Source organism: Oryzias melastigma, linkage group LG8 (genome assembly GCF_002922805.2).
Source record: "Oryzias melastigma strain HK-1 linkage group LG8, ASM292280v2, whole genome shotgun sequence".
Classification (NCBI taxonomy): domain Eukaryota; kingdom Metazoa; phylum Chordata; class Actinopteri; order Beloniformes; family Adrianichthyidae; genus Oryzias; species Oryzias melastigma.
The window spans coordinates 13,673,303-13,692,109 of record NC_050519.1 but is presented as its reverse complement, the minus strand read 5'-3'; the positions used below and the strand labels follow the sequence as shown (position 1 = coordinate 13,692,109).

The following is an 18,807-nucleotide window of genomic DNA, read 5'->3' as shown; positions in this document are numbered from 1 at the left end:
CATCAGAAGAACACAAAGAATGAGCAAAGGAAGTAAAATAACAAAAAGTACAGAAGAGGATCAGGGGCTGTCCCTTCCATTGACAGAAAAAATTGAATAAATTCTTGATCAGGTTTATAGGTGTCATGGAGCAACCTGCTGCTACCGTCTCCAGTCACCAGAGGGAGCGCTCACCAGAGTTTTGAGCTCACCACCTGCCATCTCCTGGACTCATCAGCATCAGCTGTTCCCCATCACCTCATCACCTCCTCAGCATTTAGTCTGGCTCCACACTCCACTCTCCGCGAAGCTTTGTTTGTGCCACCCTGCCTGCAATTCTGAGCATTTACTCCTGACCTGATCTTCTGCATACGACCCTGTTATTCTGATTGCCTGCCGCCTGCCCCTGACCCTCGCCTGGACTCTGACTCTCCGTCTCGCTCGTCTCGGATGATCCAATGCCCGTGTATGACCTCTGCCTGTCTGACCCTGCTTATTCTGTGGACTATTAATAAACCTGCTGCACGTGGAACCAGCTGTCTGCCTCTTTGTGACAGAAAGCTTCGCCAAACATGGATCCAGCAGCAGGAGTTTCCACCCCGACAAACCCGGCGGGGTATGCTGTGTTACTGCTCGAACACAGAAGCCAGCTTCAACGTCTCAACGCTGCGACTGAAGCCATTATGACACGCCTGCAGCTCAACCCACCTGTCAGCAGCGTCTCCTCTGCGGCCTCTTCAGCCTTCCAGCCGTCACCCGCAGCTGCCGCCGCTGACTGCGCATCGGATCCGACACCTGCTCACACGCCGGGTCTTCTGATGGCGCTTCCGGACAAGTTCAGCGGGGATCCAGAGCAATGTGTGGGATTTCTCATGCAATGTGAACTGTTTCTGCGGCAACAACCCAGCCTCTATCCGACGGAGGAGGCCAAAGTGTCTCTGGTATGCTCTCTGCTGACCGGGGCAGCGCGTGACTGGATCGCTGTGCTCTGGACTGGAGGATCGTTGCCCTTCCGTTCTTATACGGCATTCACGCAGCAGTTACGGGAGGTGTTTAACCACCCCACGGATGGAAAAGACGCTGGAGCACAGCTGTACGGCATCAAGCAGGGACGGCAGACCGCTGCAGCTTATTCGCTGCGCTTCAGAACTCTGGCTGCGCGCACGGACTGGACGAGCAGCGCGCTGACAACAGCCTTTCGCGAGGGACTCACCACAGAGCTGCAGCGAGAGCTGGCGTGTCGCGACGAGGGACTGTCATTGGATAACCTCATCGCTCTCACCATCAAGCTTGACAACCTGCTGAGGACACGCCAGCCACGCCACCCCCTGTCAGCTCCAGGGGCGGCTCATCATTTCTCCCGGGGGCCCCTGGCCCACACCGCAAGCCCATGCAGCTCGGCTCCACCCAGCTCTCACCTAAGGAGAGAGCGCGACGCGTCCAGCAGGATCTCTGTCTCTACTGTGGTCAGCCAGGTCACATCCGCAACACCTGCCCCAACCGTCAACCACGTCGGTCTGCAGAACCAGTAGGTGAACCTGCTTTCACCTTGACTCTACCGATTATCCTGCACTTTGATGACCGTGCAGTGAAAACGCAGGCTATGATTGACTCTGGGGCAGCAGGGAATTTCATTGATTTGGACTTTGCTCGATATAATGCTGTGCCACTGCTCTCCTGTGATGCCCGAGTGGCAGTCACCGCCCTGGACGGGAGACCGCTGGGGTCGGGTCAGATCCGGTTTCTGACCCAGGACCTGTCTGTCACTGCGCCGGACCAACACTATGAGACTCTCCGCCTCTTCGCCATAGACTCTCCCCGCTGTCCTGTCATCCTCGGTCTGCCTTGGCTGGAGAAGCACAACCCCAATATAAACTGGTCAGAACACAAACTCATGTTCAGCTCTGCTCACTGCCGGCGACACTGCCTTCAGGGTCTCCAGGGGTCTGCTCCTGCAGTCTCACGGCCGATCGCGGCCGCCGCCCTCATGGATATCAGCACGACCGGAGTGGAGGAGGGGTTGCCGGTCCAATACCGAGATCTGCAGGTGGCTTTCAGCAAACAACGTGCCACACAGCTCCCTCCACATCGCTCCTACGACTGCGCCATTGACCTGTTGCCGGGGGCAGTGCCCACCCGAGGACGGGTGTTCCCGCTGTCGCAACCGGAGTCAGCTGCCATGCAGTCCTACATCCAGGAGGAGTTGGCAAAGGGTTTCATCCGACCGTCGACGTCACCTGCCTCTGCAGGCTTCTTCTTTGTGAAGAAGAAGGATGGGGGGCTGAGGCCATGTGTGGATTACCGCAACCTGAACGAAGTGACTGTGAAATACCGTTACCCTCTGCCTCTGGTTCCCTCGGCGCTGGAGCAGCTCAGTTCGGCCCGGTATTTCACGAAATTGGACTTGAGGAGCGCTTATAACCTCATCCGAATGCGGGAGGGGGATGAATGGAAGACCGCTTTTTCGACCACCTCGGGACATTATGAGTACCTGGTCATGCCCTTCGGTCTCTGTAACGCTCCCTCTGTATTCCAGGCCTTTGTCAATGACATTTTTCGGGACATGCTACAGCGTTTTGTTGTCGTGTACATAGACGACATCCTGGTTTACTCCAACTCATTTCAGGAACACGTCACGCATGTCCGACAGGTGTTGCAGCGGCTCATCAAACACAAGCTGTATGCCAAGGGGGAGAAATGCGAGTTTCACAGGACCTCCATTGCAATTCTTGGTTATATCATCGGTGCAGAGGGCGTGGCCATGGACCAGGCCAAGGTGGAGGCTGTGCAACAGTGGCCTCAGCCAACCACTGTCAGGGAGCTGCAAAGGTTCATCGGGTTTGCCAACTTCTACCGACGCTTCATCCGTGGCTTCAGCATGGTGGCAGCTCCTCTCACTGCTCTCCTGAAAGGGGCCCCCAAACGCCTGATCTGGACTCCAGCTGCTTCAGAGGCTTTCCAGACACTGAAGCAGCGCTTCACCCAGGCACCCATCCTCCGTCACCCGGACCCAGGTGCACAGTTCATTGTGGAGGTGGATGCCTCGGACACAGGAATAGGAGCTGTGCTGTCACAACGCCAGGGTCAACCAGCCAAGATGTTTCCATGTGCCTACTTTTCCCGGAAGCTAAACAATGCAGAGCGGAACTACGGCGTGGGTGACCGAGAACTGTTGGCCATGAAGGAGGCGTTCTCTGAATGGAGACACTGGCTTGAGGGATCGGCTCAGCCTTTCCTAGTTCTAACGGACCATAAAAACCTGGAATATATTAAGACAGCCAAGAGGTTGAACCCACGACAAGCACGCTGGTCCCTGTTCTTCTCACGCTTCTGTTTTCAGATCACGTATCGTCCAGGCTCAAAAAATGGAAAGGCTGACGCCCTGTCTCGTCTTCACGATGACTCTGGAGGGAGGTCGGTAGCACCAGAGACTGTCCTGCCCTCGTCGTTTATCCTGGCTCCCGTCCAATGGGACTTAATGACAGAGTTGGCTGAGCTCAACGCAGCTGAGGCACCACCACCATCCTGCCCAGGGGATAAGGTGTATGTGCCTCCGTCCCATCGACAAAAAGTTCTCCAACTGGTGCATGACTCTCCAGCCGCAGGACACCCAGGTATGGCCGGCACACAGGCCTTAACCGCAACTTCTTTTTGGTGGCCCACTTTGCAGGCAGACGTAGCCCAGTACGTCACCCGGTGTGCTGCCTGCCAAACTGCAAAGTCGCCACGACAGCTTCCAGCCGGCCTCCTGCAACCCCTGCCCATTCCACGTCGTCCCTGGTCACACATCGCAGTGGACTTCATTACCAATCTGCCCCGGTCAAGAGGTAATACCACCATCCTCTCAGTCATTGACCGTTTTTCAAAAGCCTGCCGGCTGATTCCGTTGCCCAAGCTGCCCACGGCTCTGGAGACCGCAGAGCAGCTCCTCGACCACGTGTTCCGGCACTACGGACTTCCGGAGGACATCGTGTCGGATCGTGGTCCGCAGTTCACCTCTCGGGTGTGGCAAGCCATGTGCAGGGGCCTGGGCGTAAATGTGAGCCTCACCTCCGGCTATCATCCCCAATCTAACGGCCAAGTGGAACGCCTGAACCAGGAAGTCACGAGGTTCCTCCGTACTTACTGCAGTCAACACCAGGAGGACTGGAGTCGATTCCTGGTTTGGGCCGAATACGCCCAGAACTCCCTCAGGAAGGCTGCCACGGGACTCACCCCCTTTCAGTGTGTGCTGGGGGTTCAACCTCCATTCTTCCCCTGGTCGGGCGGATCTACGGAGCTGCCAACTGTGGACGAGTGGTTCCGTCGATGTGAGGAGACATGGGAGGCAGCTCATGTTCAGCTACAACGTGCTGTTCGCCGAACCCAGGTGCAGGCCGATCGGCGCCGGCGTCCTGGTCCCGATTTGGTTCCAGGCCAGTGGGTCTGGCTTTCGACCCGAGACCTCCGACTACGGCTCCCCTGCAAGAAGCTTAGTCCGAGGTATGTGGGGCCTTTCAAGGTTCTCCGCCAGATCACCCCTGTGTCCTATCGCCTGCAGTTGCCTCCCAAATACCGCATCTCACCCACCTTCCACGTCTCCTTGCTGAAACCTGCCGGTGGTCCCCCAGAAGCGGAGCCTCATCCTGATCCGTCGGAGGTTCGGGTACCCCCGGTGATGGTGGAGGGGGAGGCGGTCTACCTCGTCAGAGGGCTCTTGGACTCCCGGCGCCGGGGGGGTCGGCTTCAATATCTGGTGGATTGGGAGGGGTACGGCCCAGAAGAACGCTCCTGGGTCACCACAGATGTCATCCTTGACCCCTACCTGATCAGTGAGTTCCACCATCGCCACCCAGACAGACCTGCTCCCCGAACTCGTGGACGACCCCGGCGTCGGACGATTCCTCGCTTCCGGAGCTTCTCGCAAGGGGGAGGTCTCTGTCATGGAGCAACCTGCTGCTACCGTCTCCAGTCACCAGAGGGAGCGCTCACCAGAGTTTTGAGCTCACCACCTGCCATCTCCTGGACTCATCAGCTGTTCCCCATCACCTCATCACCTCCTCAGCATTTAGTCTGGCTCCACACTCCACTCCCCGCGAAGCTTTGTTTGTGCCACCCTGCCTGCAATTCTGAGCGTTTACTCCTGACCTGATCTTCTGCATACGACCCTGTTATTCTGATTGCCTGCCGCCTGCCCCTGACCCTCGCCTGGACTCTGACTCTCCGTCTCGCTCGTCTCGGATGATCCCATGCCCGTGTATGACCTCTGCCTGTCTGACCCTGCTTATTCTGTGGACTATTAATAAACCTGCTGCACGTGGAACCAGCTGTCTGCCTCTTTGTGACAATAGGGATCTTTTTCTTAAAGACTTTATTAATGGTCACAACTCTTTCAACCTTGTCACTGTTTTAAAAAGTTATCAGAATTAACCAACATCTTAATGTTTATAGCATTATGACCAATTGTTTCATAATTACTTTCTACTCTATAGTTTGTTAAAAATGTTTTAACTCTTCTAAAGGGATAGTTTTTACCAGCACTTTCTGAATAATACTAGTGCTGTTTCAACGTCTGGAGCTGAGATCACAAGACTTATGTACAAAGAAAAGAAAATAACCTTCAGCTTCTTGTAAGACTAAAAGACAGATTACCTTTGCTGCAAACTGAGTCTTTAAAATTTTGTTCATTGAAGTTCTGGGTTTGTTGTATAAAGTTCCACTGGTTACAAACATTGAACAAAAAGAGAGTCTGTTCTGTTTGGCTCATTTAATCATCTGAATAAACAATGAATAAAAAGTCAGAGCTTCACAATCATTTTTAATATATTTAAGGCTACAGGAACTTTTATATTTTTCTGTCCTTTTGTTTTCGATTTGATTAATCAGACTAAAATGACCCCTAGTGGTGCCTAAGAGTTTTACAATTATCTGACAACTACAAAAACATGTTTCAAAGCCATGATTCAGATACTGGAAACATGAAAGAATAACATTTAAATTCTTCGGTAAGTTCTTTATATTGAATACCACCAGAGTTACATAAAATATTAGTCTATGTTAAAATAAAAATACCAATATCCCTTAACAATGGAATGATCAATGTATGTCTAATCACTTCTTAGAAGATGAGCATAATGCAGAACAAATAGATTTAAAGATAAAACCATTAAGAAACATGAGGAATATTCTACAACAGAAAGTTACCACTTAAATATATGATTAAAAAAGCAAAGACCAAAAGAAAACAAATATTAAATGTAAAAAAGATGTTTAGCTATTTAAAAAGATGTTAAAAGACTCATGATAAGTGTTTTTAAAAAGTTAATCTGTAGTAATTGTATCAAATGAATGTAAGAAATCAAAATCCTTATCATCTTTAAGTTTCTTCTGTTCTGTATTATAGTTTCAGTTCTGTGTCTGTGTGGTTTAAAATGAATGTCTGCACCGAATATTTGTCGTGTTTCGAAAAGCTCTGAAAGTTGCAGAAATTTCTTTCTTTTCTGGAAGTGGATCGATGTTCAGCTAATCTTCCAATGCTGGATATTCATCAAACTCCTCCACATGACTCGCTGCTGAAGAAGCGCTGTAGATCCCAGAGGTAACATCAGAGAATCTGGTACGTTGTTTCAGCCATTCAGAAACATTTCTGTGTCCTCTTTGAAGTCCTGAGAAGCTCCCATATTCAGATGTAGCATCTCCACTCACTGAAACAGATAAATGTTGTCAAAAACTGCAGAGCTCATTCTCAATTCATTTATTTAACAAGATTAAACTCACTGTTAGGAATAACAGTATCATCCATGCTTCTTGCCACCTTCACAGGTTGTATTCCTGTTTGATCTGGTTCATTTGCTAAAGCTCTCATCATTCTGTCAATCAGCATCTGTTCTCTCTTCTTCCACTCCTCTTCTGTCAGCATCGGCTGTTTTTGTTGCTGGGATAAAAAAGTTGGCTTTATTTGTTTGTCTTCATGTGAGAAACATCCCCTGTTTCGTGTTGAGATGTCAATAACTTTTTGGAGCAGATCTTTAAGTGGAATATCAGAATATTCCCTGCAGAAAACAAGGTATCTGTTATCACACTTTGTCAACAACTCCTGAAGAGCTTTTCCTTCTCTGACAATGTGATCCTCTATTGAGTGTTTACCGAGCCATTGTCCCCATGTGAACAGAACCATGCAGTGTGCCCACACTTTCTCAGTGAAGGGCTTCAGGAGATCAACAAATTCTCTGAGATCTTTTTCAGTGAATGATTTACAAACAGGAACAACCAGGAGAAAAGCGTGAGGCCCCGGATCACACATGGAAACACTACGATGAACTTCATGTTTGAGCCAGTCAGGAGCTTTTGTGTCTTTGTACCAGCCTGGAGCCTCAACAACTGAGACTTTAACTCCATCAAAATCTCCTTGATGTTTCACAGAAACTCTTTCATCTTCATTGTCCTGCACAGACAAACACAATTAAGATTTGAGCAACTTTAGGATTGTTAAAACTTTAAAGATAAAATCATCGGATACCTTCTTAATACCAGCTGTGTAAAATCCTCCTTCAAATTTTTCCATGAACAGAATCCGATTTCCTGCAGTACTTTTTCCTGATCTTTTCCGACCCAACAGAACAACTCTGATCTCACTGAGTGACTGTCTCTCCTCTGTAATAAACAGAAAACACATTTAATCACAAACTTTAAATATTCTTTAAATGTATCAATGAAGACTCATGATTTGACTTCACCTTTAAAGATTTCTTTCAGTACTCTTGACTGTCTTTCAATGATCTTCTTCATCATTTTGGCTCTTTTGTCTGCATCCTCTCTCAGAGTCTCCATTTCTGCTGCTCTTCTCTGGTCGACTTCATAATAAGGATCATCATTTTCTGCCCACATCTCCTCAATCTTCTCCAGGAGAACCTTTACTTGTTCTCTATTATTGCGCTCCAGGTTGTTCAGGACATGATATCTGTTCTCACATTTGTTCACCAGCCACTGCAGCCCTTCATCACTCTCTATCCTCTCCTCTACAGTCTTCACTCCAAGCCAGTCGCTCATTGTAAACAGAATGATTGTGTGCTTCCAAACATCATCTCCAAACAGACTCATGTGATCCTGAACTGATCTCTGGTACGTTGCATTAACTGCAGTTATAAGGTTAATCACCAGGAGAACTGCATGTGGTCCTGGAGGACACATATACAAACTATTCTCTATTTCTAGTTTGTCCATCTCTCTGGTGTCCTGAAGGGTGTGTCTGTAATACCAGCAGGGAGAATCTACAACTGTAAGTCGTCTGTCTGCAAACACACCGTGACCTATTTCACATTGTGCTGTTCTTGGACTATCCCAGTTTTTATTCACTTCAAATGAATCTTTTCCTAGAATAATATTTCCTGCTGAACTCTTGCCCGACCACTGAGGACCAACTAAGACCAACTTTAAATGATCAGGGAGGTTCTTGATACCTGTAGACAATGAAATAATAAAAATAAATAAATAAAGCATCAGAAACCTCATATGAATTGTTACAAGCCAAATCTGAAAATATTATAGTTAGAAAATGTTTAATCATTTTTTTCTGCATGTGACATTTTTATAATGGTAGGTCCAAAAATATTTGGACCTACCATTATAAACTGATTAAGACAAAAATATCATAATTGCTTTTTAAAATGAAGAATGAAGAAGTTTGTAACATACCTTCAATCTGAGCTCTGAGATTCTGTCTTTTTTTCTGCACTTTGTTGCGTCTTCTTGATGCATTTTCTACAAAACTTTGAAGTTTTTGTGTCAAAATGGTTCCTCGAGTTTCATCCACTGAGTAAGGATTGTTGAGGTTGTTTGTAACCAGTTCTTCAATTTTCCTGAACAGCTCCAAGACTTGGGTTCTGTCAGCGCTGTCACTGATATGAAGAAAATGTTTTCTGTTTCCACATTGTTGAAGAATCTGCTGAACTGATGGGTTTACTTTGATATAATGTTGAATGTTTTCCTCTTTGTATGAGGAAAATGCAGTGAACAGCACAATTGTGTGTTTGAGCACATCTGCATTAAAAAGTTCCAAGTGTTCTTTCAGAGATGATTTGACAATCAGAGGAAAATTCCACTCAACAGGAATGACCAGAAGAAAGACGTGAGGACCTGGAGGACAAAGATGGACACTGTTCTGGATTTCTATCTGGTCCAGTTCTGGAGTTTCTTCTCGTGGATAGTACCACCACCATCCTGGAGTATCAACCACAGTCACTAGTCTGCCGTGAACCTCTCTCTGTCTCGCTGTACTTTGAGCAGTTCTACTGCTGGTGTCAAAAACATTTTGACCGAGTATCAAGTTTCCAGTAGAACTTTTACTTCCTTTTATTAATGTTCTTCCCCCAATTAAAACAATCCTTAACTCTGGACAGGAACCACCTTTCCCTACAAAAAAAAAATAGAAGAAAGGAAAAAAAATACTGAATCGAATATTAAAGTAAGAACTATTTCATTTAAACATCATGATGCTTGGTATACATTTTGTTTTTTAATAAAGACAGTATTTTGGAGCGTAGTCAACAATAAATGTGATCTCAGAAAGCCATAGATAAAACAGACGTTCAGTTGTTTGGTTGTTGGAATCAAAACAAAAATTTAATTTCATTTTGTTGGATCCAAAAAGTCACAAACTGTTCTTCAAGCTTCTGGAGGAAATCAAATCAAATCAAATCAAACAAGAAGTGGATTAAAAAGTCATTGTTCACTTGTTTTCCAAATCACTTTTTCAGTAGAGCCAAGAGAATTATTCTAGACTTCTTTCTAATCAATTTTTTTATTTTACTTATATTATTTTAAAGTTTATATATCCATCTCCATTAATTAAAAGTTAATGAGAACACAATAATTTATAAGGATTCTGAGAAAGAAGATGATGAAGATGATCAAAGGTTTTCTTTAGAATCACATTTACTACTTAAAGTTTCTTTTAATTCCCAAAGAGTTCCTCTGAAGACATTAAAGTATTCACCTGAACATTTATTATAAGTGTTAAAATCATAATATGACAATTCAGTTTAGAAGAAAATGACATTGAAGTAAACACTAATCCTGATTGTATGAGGTGAATATATCTACTGACAGTTTACCAGACATTTATAAATCATTACAAAGTAATAACTGAGCTTTATATAACGCTTTTTATGAATCTCCATAATTGTGTAAACATCACTCACCAGACTTTGGAACTGCGTCAGCCATAACTTGAACTTGATCCAGTGAAATCCACCTGAAACAAGTCTGAATCGAAAGTAAAGGCAACAATTTAGTTTCTTCCCACACATTTCCAAATGTTCTCATGGAATATTCTTCAAACAATAATAATAATAAAAAAGAAAATCTTGCAAAGAAGTTGATACAAATTCTGAGTTTTCCATAAAAGTTAGAATATGTTTATGGAGTAGGAAAAAGTTCCAGCCTTAACTTTTAGCTTAGTGAAGATTTTTTTAAGGCTACAGCATTTTTTTTTTCTAAATCATGAAATCAACCCCTACTTAGTTTATACACATAGACCGTCACGTCAATGGTTATACAATATAATTTAGTTTTACTCACCTTGAAGGGCGTACGGATGAAAAATGAAGTGTTATGCTGAGGAACTTTCCTTTACTGTCTGAATGCACTCAGGTGAGCCACCGCTAGCATTTCCGTGGTCCAATGTCCACCGTCACTGAATTTTATGTGTTCCATTAATAATTAATATATTCCAACACTTTTTGCTCTATTTAGAAGAGCACAATTCCTTTATAGTTTTGTCCTATTTGGTATACCTACTTCATAAAGTACTACTACACCAAAAATCATCTCATTTTATTGAACAGGCTCCTAGTAATTCACTGTTAAAGTCTCACTCAGTTAATACAATTGTTAGTGGTTATTTTACTTTAACAATGAAGAAAACATATTCAACCAATTAGTGTAGAGTATTGCGTAATTAACAGATGTTATAAAAATATGAATTCCATTCCATTATTACTATGAAAGCTGGTCTCTAAGTGTTCACTTGTTGAATTAAAAACGCATGTCCAGCAATCATGAAACACTAACATTAATCATTATTATTATTTAATTATTGTCAAGGAGGAATAGTGATCTAGTAACATGAGAACAAATGTAAACAATTTCAAGGTCTAGAAATAGAAGTAGATAACTCAGAAACTATAGTATGGTCGACCTCTGATTGGAAGATTCCAGGTTTGGTTCCTGTCCTACATGACTATGTGCTGAAATGTTCTTTGTTAAAAGACCACTCTGCTTCTGGTAGTTAAAGGTTGGCACTACTGTTCAGCATGACTTCAATGATTTAAGATAAGAACCTCCTATCAACATTAACTGGAATCATTTCAAACACGATTGTTCCCTGGAAAAAAACGTTTTTGTTAAAGTTCTTATATTTTGGCCATTATAATTTTAACTGTTTCTTTTTTTTTTTTTGTCGTACTGCTTCTTAAAGTACTGAGTGGCACTATAAAGAAACTGTTATTAACTAATTTGATTATTAGGTCAATCTCTAGGAAATAGATCATTTGTGTATTTTGCTTCCCATTTATTTAAAAAAAAACATTTTAAACATTAGAATATCATATATGTTTTATATTGCTATTAGCATAACCATTTTACAAGCTTCATTCATCAGTAGCATATTTTTTTTGTTGCTTTTTTTAACCTAATTAGCAAAATTACCATTTGTTACAAAGAATCACACAGACACACACAATTAAACAAGGCGGCAATAGTAAGAAAGCAACAAATGAAAATCATGAAAAAGTAAAAGTAAATACAGAATTACAGATCATACTAATCACAAACTTTAAAGGACTGGCATCACAAAACATTAAAATTGTTTTTCTCAAATACTGTCAAAGTTTTTGAAAACTTTAAATTCCCTGAGATTTAGAATATTTTCTTTAATTTCACAGATAATCAGGTCTTCCCTTGATCCCATTTTATTAGACTGATCGATCCTTGCAGTGTTACTGTATTTGTCATACGAAAGCTGCACTTAAGCCACACCATTGACTGTAAAAACAAAAAAAAATATGATTAAAAAATCTTATATACAGTCATTGAGCCACACGGTTGGTTTGAACCATAGACTGTATAAATAAAATTATTTTATATACAGTCTATGGTTTGAACACGGGAAGTGCGATGTGCGCACAGTTACAACCTTGTCGGTAGAGGGCGCTCTATAAATTTCTCTTCATACAAACTGCAAGTCGAGACGCCATCTTTGTTTTGGGTTAACTACGTCACAACATGACGAAACCAATTTCTGTGTTGTGATTGGTGGTCGGGCGTACTGTCAAAGGTCACATTTATTTGGCGCTTTTCACTCTCAGTCAGTCTGGCGCGTTTTTGAATGGACTATTTATATGAAGTAAATAAATACAGATATATTAAAAATTGGGACGTTTATTACTTCCTAGTCCGTGAGCGTAACTCGGTGCACTTTTTCTTCTCATAGAGCGGTAAACTGTTCGGAGCTCGCGCGGGAACTATGAAGCTATTATTTACCGAAATCTGCTAGCTTGTTGTTTTACAGTGAAACTTTTGACAATGGACCGTTTTGGACCCGTACAACATAAAGATTAAACAACCTCACAGATTCAACAAGTTGCGGGTTCGACATTTGACGTAAGTGCTATCATTTCCAATGTTTGTGTTTATTATGTACTTTCAAAATAAGGACCTTTTGAACATGTAAACAGTGAGTTGCCAATAAATAAAACCTCATGACGGATAAATTTAGCCAAAACAGCTGTTTTTACTGCTTTAGCTTCATTTTTGCTGGATGTTCAACAAGTGAACATTGTAGCTTTATTTTACGTGAGGAGAAAAAAATAAGATATTGCACTTTTTTAATAAAATAGGTTGTTTGAATCTGTGTTTGTGTAAATTTGCTCTAATTTTGTTTTTTATGAATGCTTCGTTTTGCCTTAGGTCCTGTCAAATTATGGCTGGTGTTGTGGCTATGGCCTCTGTTATTGAGGACTTTGACACTCAGGTAAAAAAGCAACGCAATTTTTTCCCCCATAAACATTTAGTCATATATCAGCTGATGTTCTGTAAATCGCAGCAAGAAGACTACATTATGCATTCTTATGCATTGGTTGTAGATTTTTTTTTTATAATTATTTTTGTTTTTTATCTAAATAATTATTTCTATCAACTCTGTCATGCTCCACTCTAACGTAATTGGCTATATTTCATCTAAATCTAAAACTATTGTTGAGTACCTGTGAATTGAAGCTATATAATTGTGGTATTTAGGCTATTTTTTATTCTGGATTGCATACCTTAAAAATATAAAAATAATCACTTTGTCTTTCCTTTAACAGCCTTGCAAGAAGTCTCGCAAAGATACTGGTGGTCCTGCCGCCAAACCGATCACAAACTATTTCTCTCCAGTGCCCAAGCCGGTGGAGAAACCCTTTTCTCCTCCTCGCTCCAATAATATCATGAGCTATTTCTGTCGAAAAGTCCCCTCTTCTAAAGAGCAGACATGCCCGCCTGAGCCGTCTTTAGAAAACTGTCAGAAGCCTCAAGCTGAAGAAAAGCAAAAAAAGTCAGAGGGAAAGAGACAGGGGTCTCAGAAACGAGGTAAAAAGACCGGGAGAGCTGCCCGGGAGCTCGTGACGGCTGAAAGTATCAGCAATGATGTGGACTGCATGACAGTTGAAAAAGCCCCAGAAAGCAAAGACTCTGCAGCAGAACTACAGTCAAATGCTGTGGTTGATGTGACTGAAAGTGATCAGGTGCAAAAAAAAGATTCAAAGTCAAAATCAGCACTTCAGATGTCTGAGTTGACCCCAAGAGATGAATCAAAGTCTGCTAAAACTTCACGAAAGCAAAGAAAAAAGAAGCAAAGTCCCTTAGAGCCGGAGAAAGAAGCAGAGTGTGATGTTAGTGAGAAGGTCGGCAACGATGACGCCTCGTGTGTTAAAGACAGCACAGTCAAAATCTCATTTGAGGAGTTTCTGCGCAGTCAAAGCAAGGATGAAGACGACAAAAATGAAGATGAAGCTATTCTATCAGAAGAGAAGTCGACGGCCGAAGAGATGGATATCCCCAAAGCTGAACAACATGTGGATTTTTTGGCATCGCCTTTGCAGATCTCACCTCGAACTGTCACCATACAAGCAGAAGTTCATGCAATCTCACCCAACAGGGAAGAAGTTAAAACAGTTGGCAAAATGGCATCTATCTTCACCCAGAAACGAAGGTCTAATAGTCCTGTGGAGACCAGCAGATCTCCTCCCACAGATTTAGGACCCAAGCTTTCTTCTCCCGCTGTGAAGCTGAAATCCAACGTGGTTCTTCAGGAGGAAGATCTCGAGCTCTATGTGCTTGAGAGTGATTCCGCTCCAAAGTGCAGTGAAGCCGAGAGAAAACAGTTCATGGCAGCTTTCAAGCAACCCAGCCTGGATGGGCCCAAAAGTAAACCTGTCAAGATCCAAGGTAAACAGAAAGACACCGCAGAGAAAACTGCTGATGGTGAGGATGTGATCATGCAGCCTACGATCAAGGAAACCCCTCCAGAGATCAAAGAAGCCACAAAGAAACGGACAAAAAAGGAAAGGATTAAGGAGAAAAAAGACGATTCCAACACTTCACCTGCAGACCCAGATGTGACAGAAACTCCCCCAACGCCAGTTATGAGGAGATCCAAACGAGAGGCCGTCATTAGACAAACATCTCAGAGCACGCCAACAACTCCCGCAAGAAAAACAAGGAGACAGCAAGCTTCTAATGAGGGCATTACTCCTGCCAAATCACAGGAAAGCCCTATAAAGCTCGTGCCATCCAAGACACGAAAGTCCAAACATGGTGTGTTTGTGGCGGAGATCATAAGCCCACCAGATACCAAGCAAAGTCCAATCAGGTGATGCAAATTTCCTTCAAAATTTTTTGCTTTTTATTGTTCACATTTGCAGTGATTGGATTGTTTTAATTGTGTTCTTCTTTTCTCCTAAATAAAGAATTAAATTTAGTAGAGTTCATAAAAATAAATCTGCATCAGAGGCTGAAACTGAAGTGGACAAAACCTCCTCTCAAAGATCTAGAGTAAGTTCATGTAAATCCAAGTCAATGTGATTTAAAAGTACCTCAAAAGTCATGCTTTTCTGTTTTGTTTTTAGACAACCAATGAGTCTCGCAAAAGAAAGCAGGCTAAGAAACTGGTGGAAAAAGCAAAACAAGTCATTGAGCAAAACAAAAAGTCTGCCGTGAAACAGGAAACTGTGAGACGATCGGGACGAAATAAAGCCGTTTTTAAGGGGAACTACTGCGACGATGAGGTGAGAGGAAACAAAATAAACTTTAATTTCATCAAATGAATATAGTGAAAGTTTTTTTATTTATTATTATTTATGATAAAACTGTTCTTTTCCCGATTTTACATCACATAATTTGTACAAATAATTGAGTATTTGGATGCATTTTAGTTACAAATGTAAAACAATTACTATAAATTGGTTAAATATGATAATCATAGATATGTGTCCAGCTGTTTTAAACCTTCAGATTATTCAATTTTCTCCCAGAATCGATTCTATTAAGTAATAAATGTAAGATTGGATTCTTTTCCAGACCTTGCAGTGATTTTTTTTGTCTTTTTAAGACTATTGTGTGTTTTTATTTTATTTAATTTTATTTTTGGTTGTTTTTAGGATTCCATCATCTGCCTTGAGGACCAGAGCACTTCTTCCCAGAATGCACCTGAAAAGAACAAACCGCCAAAAGCTTTACGAAGCCTGAATGACGTTCTGGGAAAAGCTGCTGGAAAAGACGTCAAGACTGCACCAGGTAGTTTATTTACCACCACAAATACTTCAGTTATTTACCACCTCATGTACCAACAGTCCGTTTTCTTTCTGACAGGCTCCAAATCTGCCTCTCTGAGTCAGGAGAAGTCTGCTCAGAGGCCCTCGGCAGTGATTTCCATATTCGATGACAGCAGTTGTGAAGGTTCTGAGAACTCCAAGGACGATGGTCAGTTCAAGGCCCGCAGGGAGTTCCTGAAAAGCGGCTTGCCCGAGTCTTTTAAGAAACAGATTGCCAAAACGGTGGCGTCCAAGGAAGCCTACTCTGTGTCCTGCTCCTCCTTTCAGCCGGTCACTCACACGACACAAACCCCAGACGGTGAGCTGCTTTATACCACCTGCTACCTTCTTTTTTTGTGAAGTGGTGGTTTATGTTGCCAGCGATGCTTAAATAACAACTTTTTTAAAAAAAATACCGTAGCTTGTCAAGCGTTTACACGATCAACGTATTTCCATCAGATTCTGAAGCAGAGAAAGCGGCTTTAGAATCTGATGGAAATACGTTGATTGTGTTGACGCTTGACAAATTACAGTAAGTCAACATGTTGATCGGGTGTTAAAGGGTTAATGGGCTTTTGGGTGAAATATGACATCTTTTTTCGAAAACAGATTGTCCTCTTTGGAGTCTGCCGTGGCCCAAATCTTCACTGCTGAGTCATCTGAAGGACCTGTGGAGCCAAACGCCGACTCCACTCCCACCCATCAGTGGCTCTCTTGGTGCAACGACAAAGTCAACCTGCAGAAGCGTCGCCCAAACCGTATGATGACATTTTACTATCATCTAAAAACAATCACCACTACTTCATTTTTCACCAGAACTATGATTTTCCCTGAGCCATTGTTAACTTTTCTTTCCCCAGAGATGGGATTTGAGACCGGAGTTCTCGGAGAGTGTTCGTCAGCTGCTGGTGGAGGAGTTCAGGACGTCCAACCCTAACTTTCCTGCAGAGACGTGTATGAATCGTCTAATGAAGAGACGTGCCGACCACCAACTGCTGTCCACACCTGCAGGTTAGGATCTGATAGAAATGACGGACTTTAATATATCATGATGCGTTAACCTGTTTTTTTTTTTTGTTTGATCAGTCTTCCACTGTTTGTCTTCTCTCTAAAAGAGAAAGATTTGAATCATAGTTTTAGAATTGTTGACCCTAAAATAGAATATATTTATTCACTAGAACCCAAAGCTGGAGGTTCGAACACCCAACAGCCTGTTGGAGGAAAGAGAAAGAGGAGCAGCAATGAAGGAGAAACGACAGGAAAAGTGGCAAAGAAGCAGAAGTGCAGCCAGGCTGAAGATAACGTTTCCACAGCTGCTCCAGAGTCTCCACGGAGAGAAAGCCGGACTAGACGGTCTCAGAGGTCCAGGCTGCAGGATGGAGAAGGGGTGAAGAAGAAGTCTTCCCTTAGACCTGCTCCCACCTCCAAAGAAGATGATTCTGTGGTTGTTATAGATGATGTGATTTTGGTTGAAGACACTAGAAAAAAAGGTGAGAAGCCACATGATAATAATGTAGAAGTTTGGCTCTGAAATGTCAAATGCTGATCAACATTAAATGGAAATAATGTTTGTAAACCAGAGGATTGTAATTCCTCAAATGTTATGCTCTCATTTTACAAATCTGAAACACAAACATGCTTTTGTTTTTCGTCGTGCTCTTCAGATCCGGCGGAGGACTTGCTGTGGACGGACAAATATCAGCCGCAGCTCTGCAGTGAAATTATAGACAACTCTGCCTCTGTGAAGAGGCTGCACAGGTGAAGAAAAACGCTCTGATGAAGATTTTTAACTTGTTCCTGTGACATTTTTCTGATGATAAAGGACATGGATAAAGAAAAGAAAAAAATTGTTTGAAAAGGGTTGAATTTGTCACTTAGAAAATACACTTGTAGACAACTAGATTCATGTACATCTGTGCCTCTTCTGTTGTACCAGCAGTAATGTTCGGTTGGGTACCTTTCACAGTAAAGGAGCCATTAAGTTTGTTTTCTAATGATTGAAACTTAATAGGAGCCACAAAGTCTTATTCTGATACTGCTGTGCATTCATTACGATGTATTTTTTAATAATAAATATGAATTATGCTTTTTAACTTGTTACCTTGTTAACAGAGAGCTCTCAGCAAAGGAAAGGGGGAACAGGGTTGCTCCAGTCTCACAACTCTGAGGCAAATTTCTAATGAATTACTGCTGCTCTGCAGAAACTGTCCTAGAAAATAATTGAATGATTAAAAATTGATTTTGGCTAAAATGTTTTTATCATAATAATAATAATACATTTTATTTCAAAGCGCCTTTCTGGTCACTCAAGGACACATAATTAGAAGACCACTGGGAACACTTTGAAAATAGATCAAAAATAATTTGAGTGGGGTTTTAATGAATTGCCCTCTATTTTCATTTTACTTCTTTAAAAGCATGTTGATTTTTTTTTTTTTTTTTTTGTCTAGTTGGCTAAAAGAATGGAAAATTCGCACAGACAGAGAGGAGAAGAAAAATCAGAAAAGCAATAAAGAAGAAGGCAGCATTGGTGAGAATTTTTTATCCTAATTTTTAAATTTTGAAATTCTTTTCAATTAATTTGTGTTTTTAATCTCCAGATTCAGACTGGGACGGTGCAGACGAGTACGGAGAGGACACATTGTGTAACACGATGCTCATCGTAGGACCCACTGGTGTAGGGAAGACTGCTGCAGTCTATGCTTGTGCCCAAGAGCTTGGCTTCAAGGTGTAAATGCGTCACACTTAAACATCGGCTCTGACAGCCAAGGCCTGTAAAGTGTCTAACACTAGTTTGTGTTCCATTTCTTCTTCAGGTGTTTGAGGTGAATGCTTCCTCTCAGCGCAGCGGCCGCCTCATCCTGTCTCAACTGAAGGAGGCGACCCAGTCGCACCAGGTGGACAGTCAGGGACGCGGCCCACCCAAACCCTCCTACTTTAACAGCTACGGAACAAGCAGCGGTTCCGGCTCCCTCAGGCCCGGATCCTCTCCACGTATGTG

The 18,807-nt window shown here is 42.8% G+C and overlaps 2 protein-coding genes across 2 annotated transcripts in view; one reads left to right on the top strand and one right to left on the bottom strand.

Moving 5' to 3' along the window:
- LOC112146197 (GTPase IMAP family member 8) overlaps nucleotides 1-10,669 on the bottom strand; it is a gene marked incomplete in the record, with an annotated part of 36,101 nt that extends 25,432 nt beyond the window's left edge. Inside the window, 3 exon segments of the mRNA XM_024271875.2 lie at nucleotides 8,676-9,369; nucleotides 10,158-10,221; nucleotides 10,537-10,669. Coding sequence (XP_024127643.2) covers nucleotides 8,676-9,369; nucleotides 10,158-10,182 — 719 coding nt within the window.
- A 969-nt stretch (nucleotides 10,670-11,638) lies between these two features.
- The window catches only part of atad5a (ATPase family AAA domain containing 5a), a 21,960-nt gene continuing 14,791 nt past the window's right edge, over nucleotides 11,639-18,807 (top strand). The window contains 14 exon segments of the mRNA XM_036213066.1: nucleotides 11,639-12,618; nucleotides 12,925-12,988; nucleotides 13,323-14,866; nucleotides 14,964-15,048; nucleotides 15,123-15,281; nucleotides 15,654-15,789; nucleotides 15,865-16,125; nucleotides 16,416-16,564; nucleotides 16,667-16,817; nucleotides 16,985-17,296; nucleotides 17,471-17,564; nucleotides 18,257-18,336; nucleotides 18,407-18,534; nucleotides 18,623-18,800. Of these exon segments, the coding sequence (XP_036068959.1) occupies nucleotides 12,938-12,988; nucleotides 13,323-14,866; nucleotides 14,964-15,048; nucleotides 15,123-15,281; nucleotides 15,654-15,789; nucleotides 15,865-16,125; nucleotides 16,416-16,564; nucleotides 16,667-16,817; nucleotides 16,985-17,296; nucleotides 17,471-17,564; nucleotides 18,257-18,336; nucleotides 18,407-18,534; nucleotides 18,623-18,800 (3,328 nt within the window). The 5' untranslated portion in view covers nucleotides 11,639-12,618; nucleotides 12,925-12,937.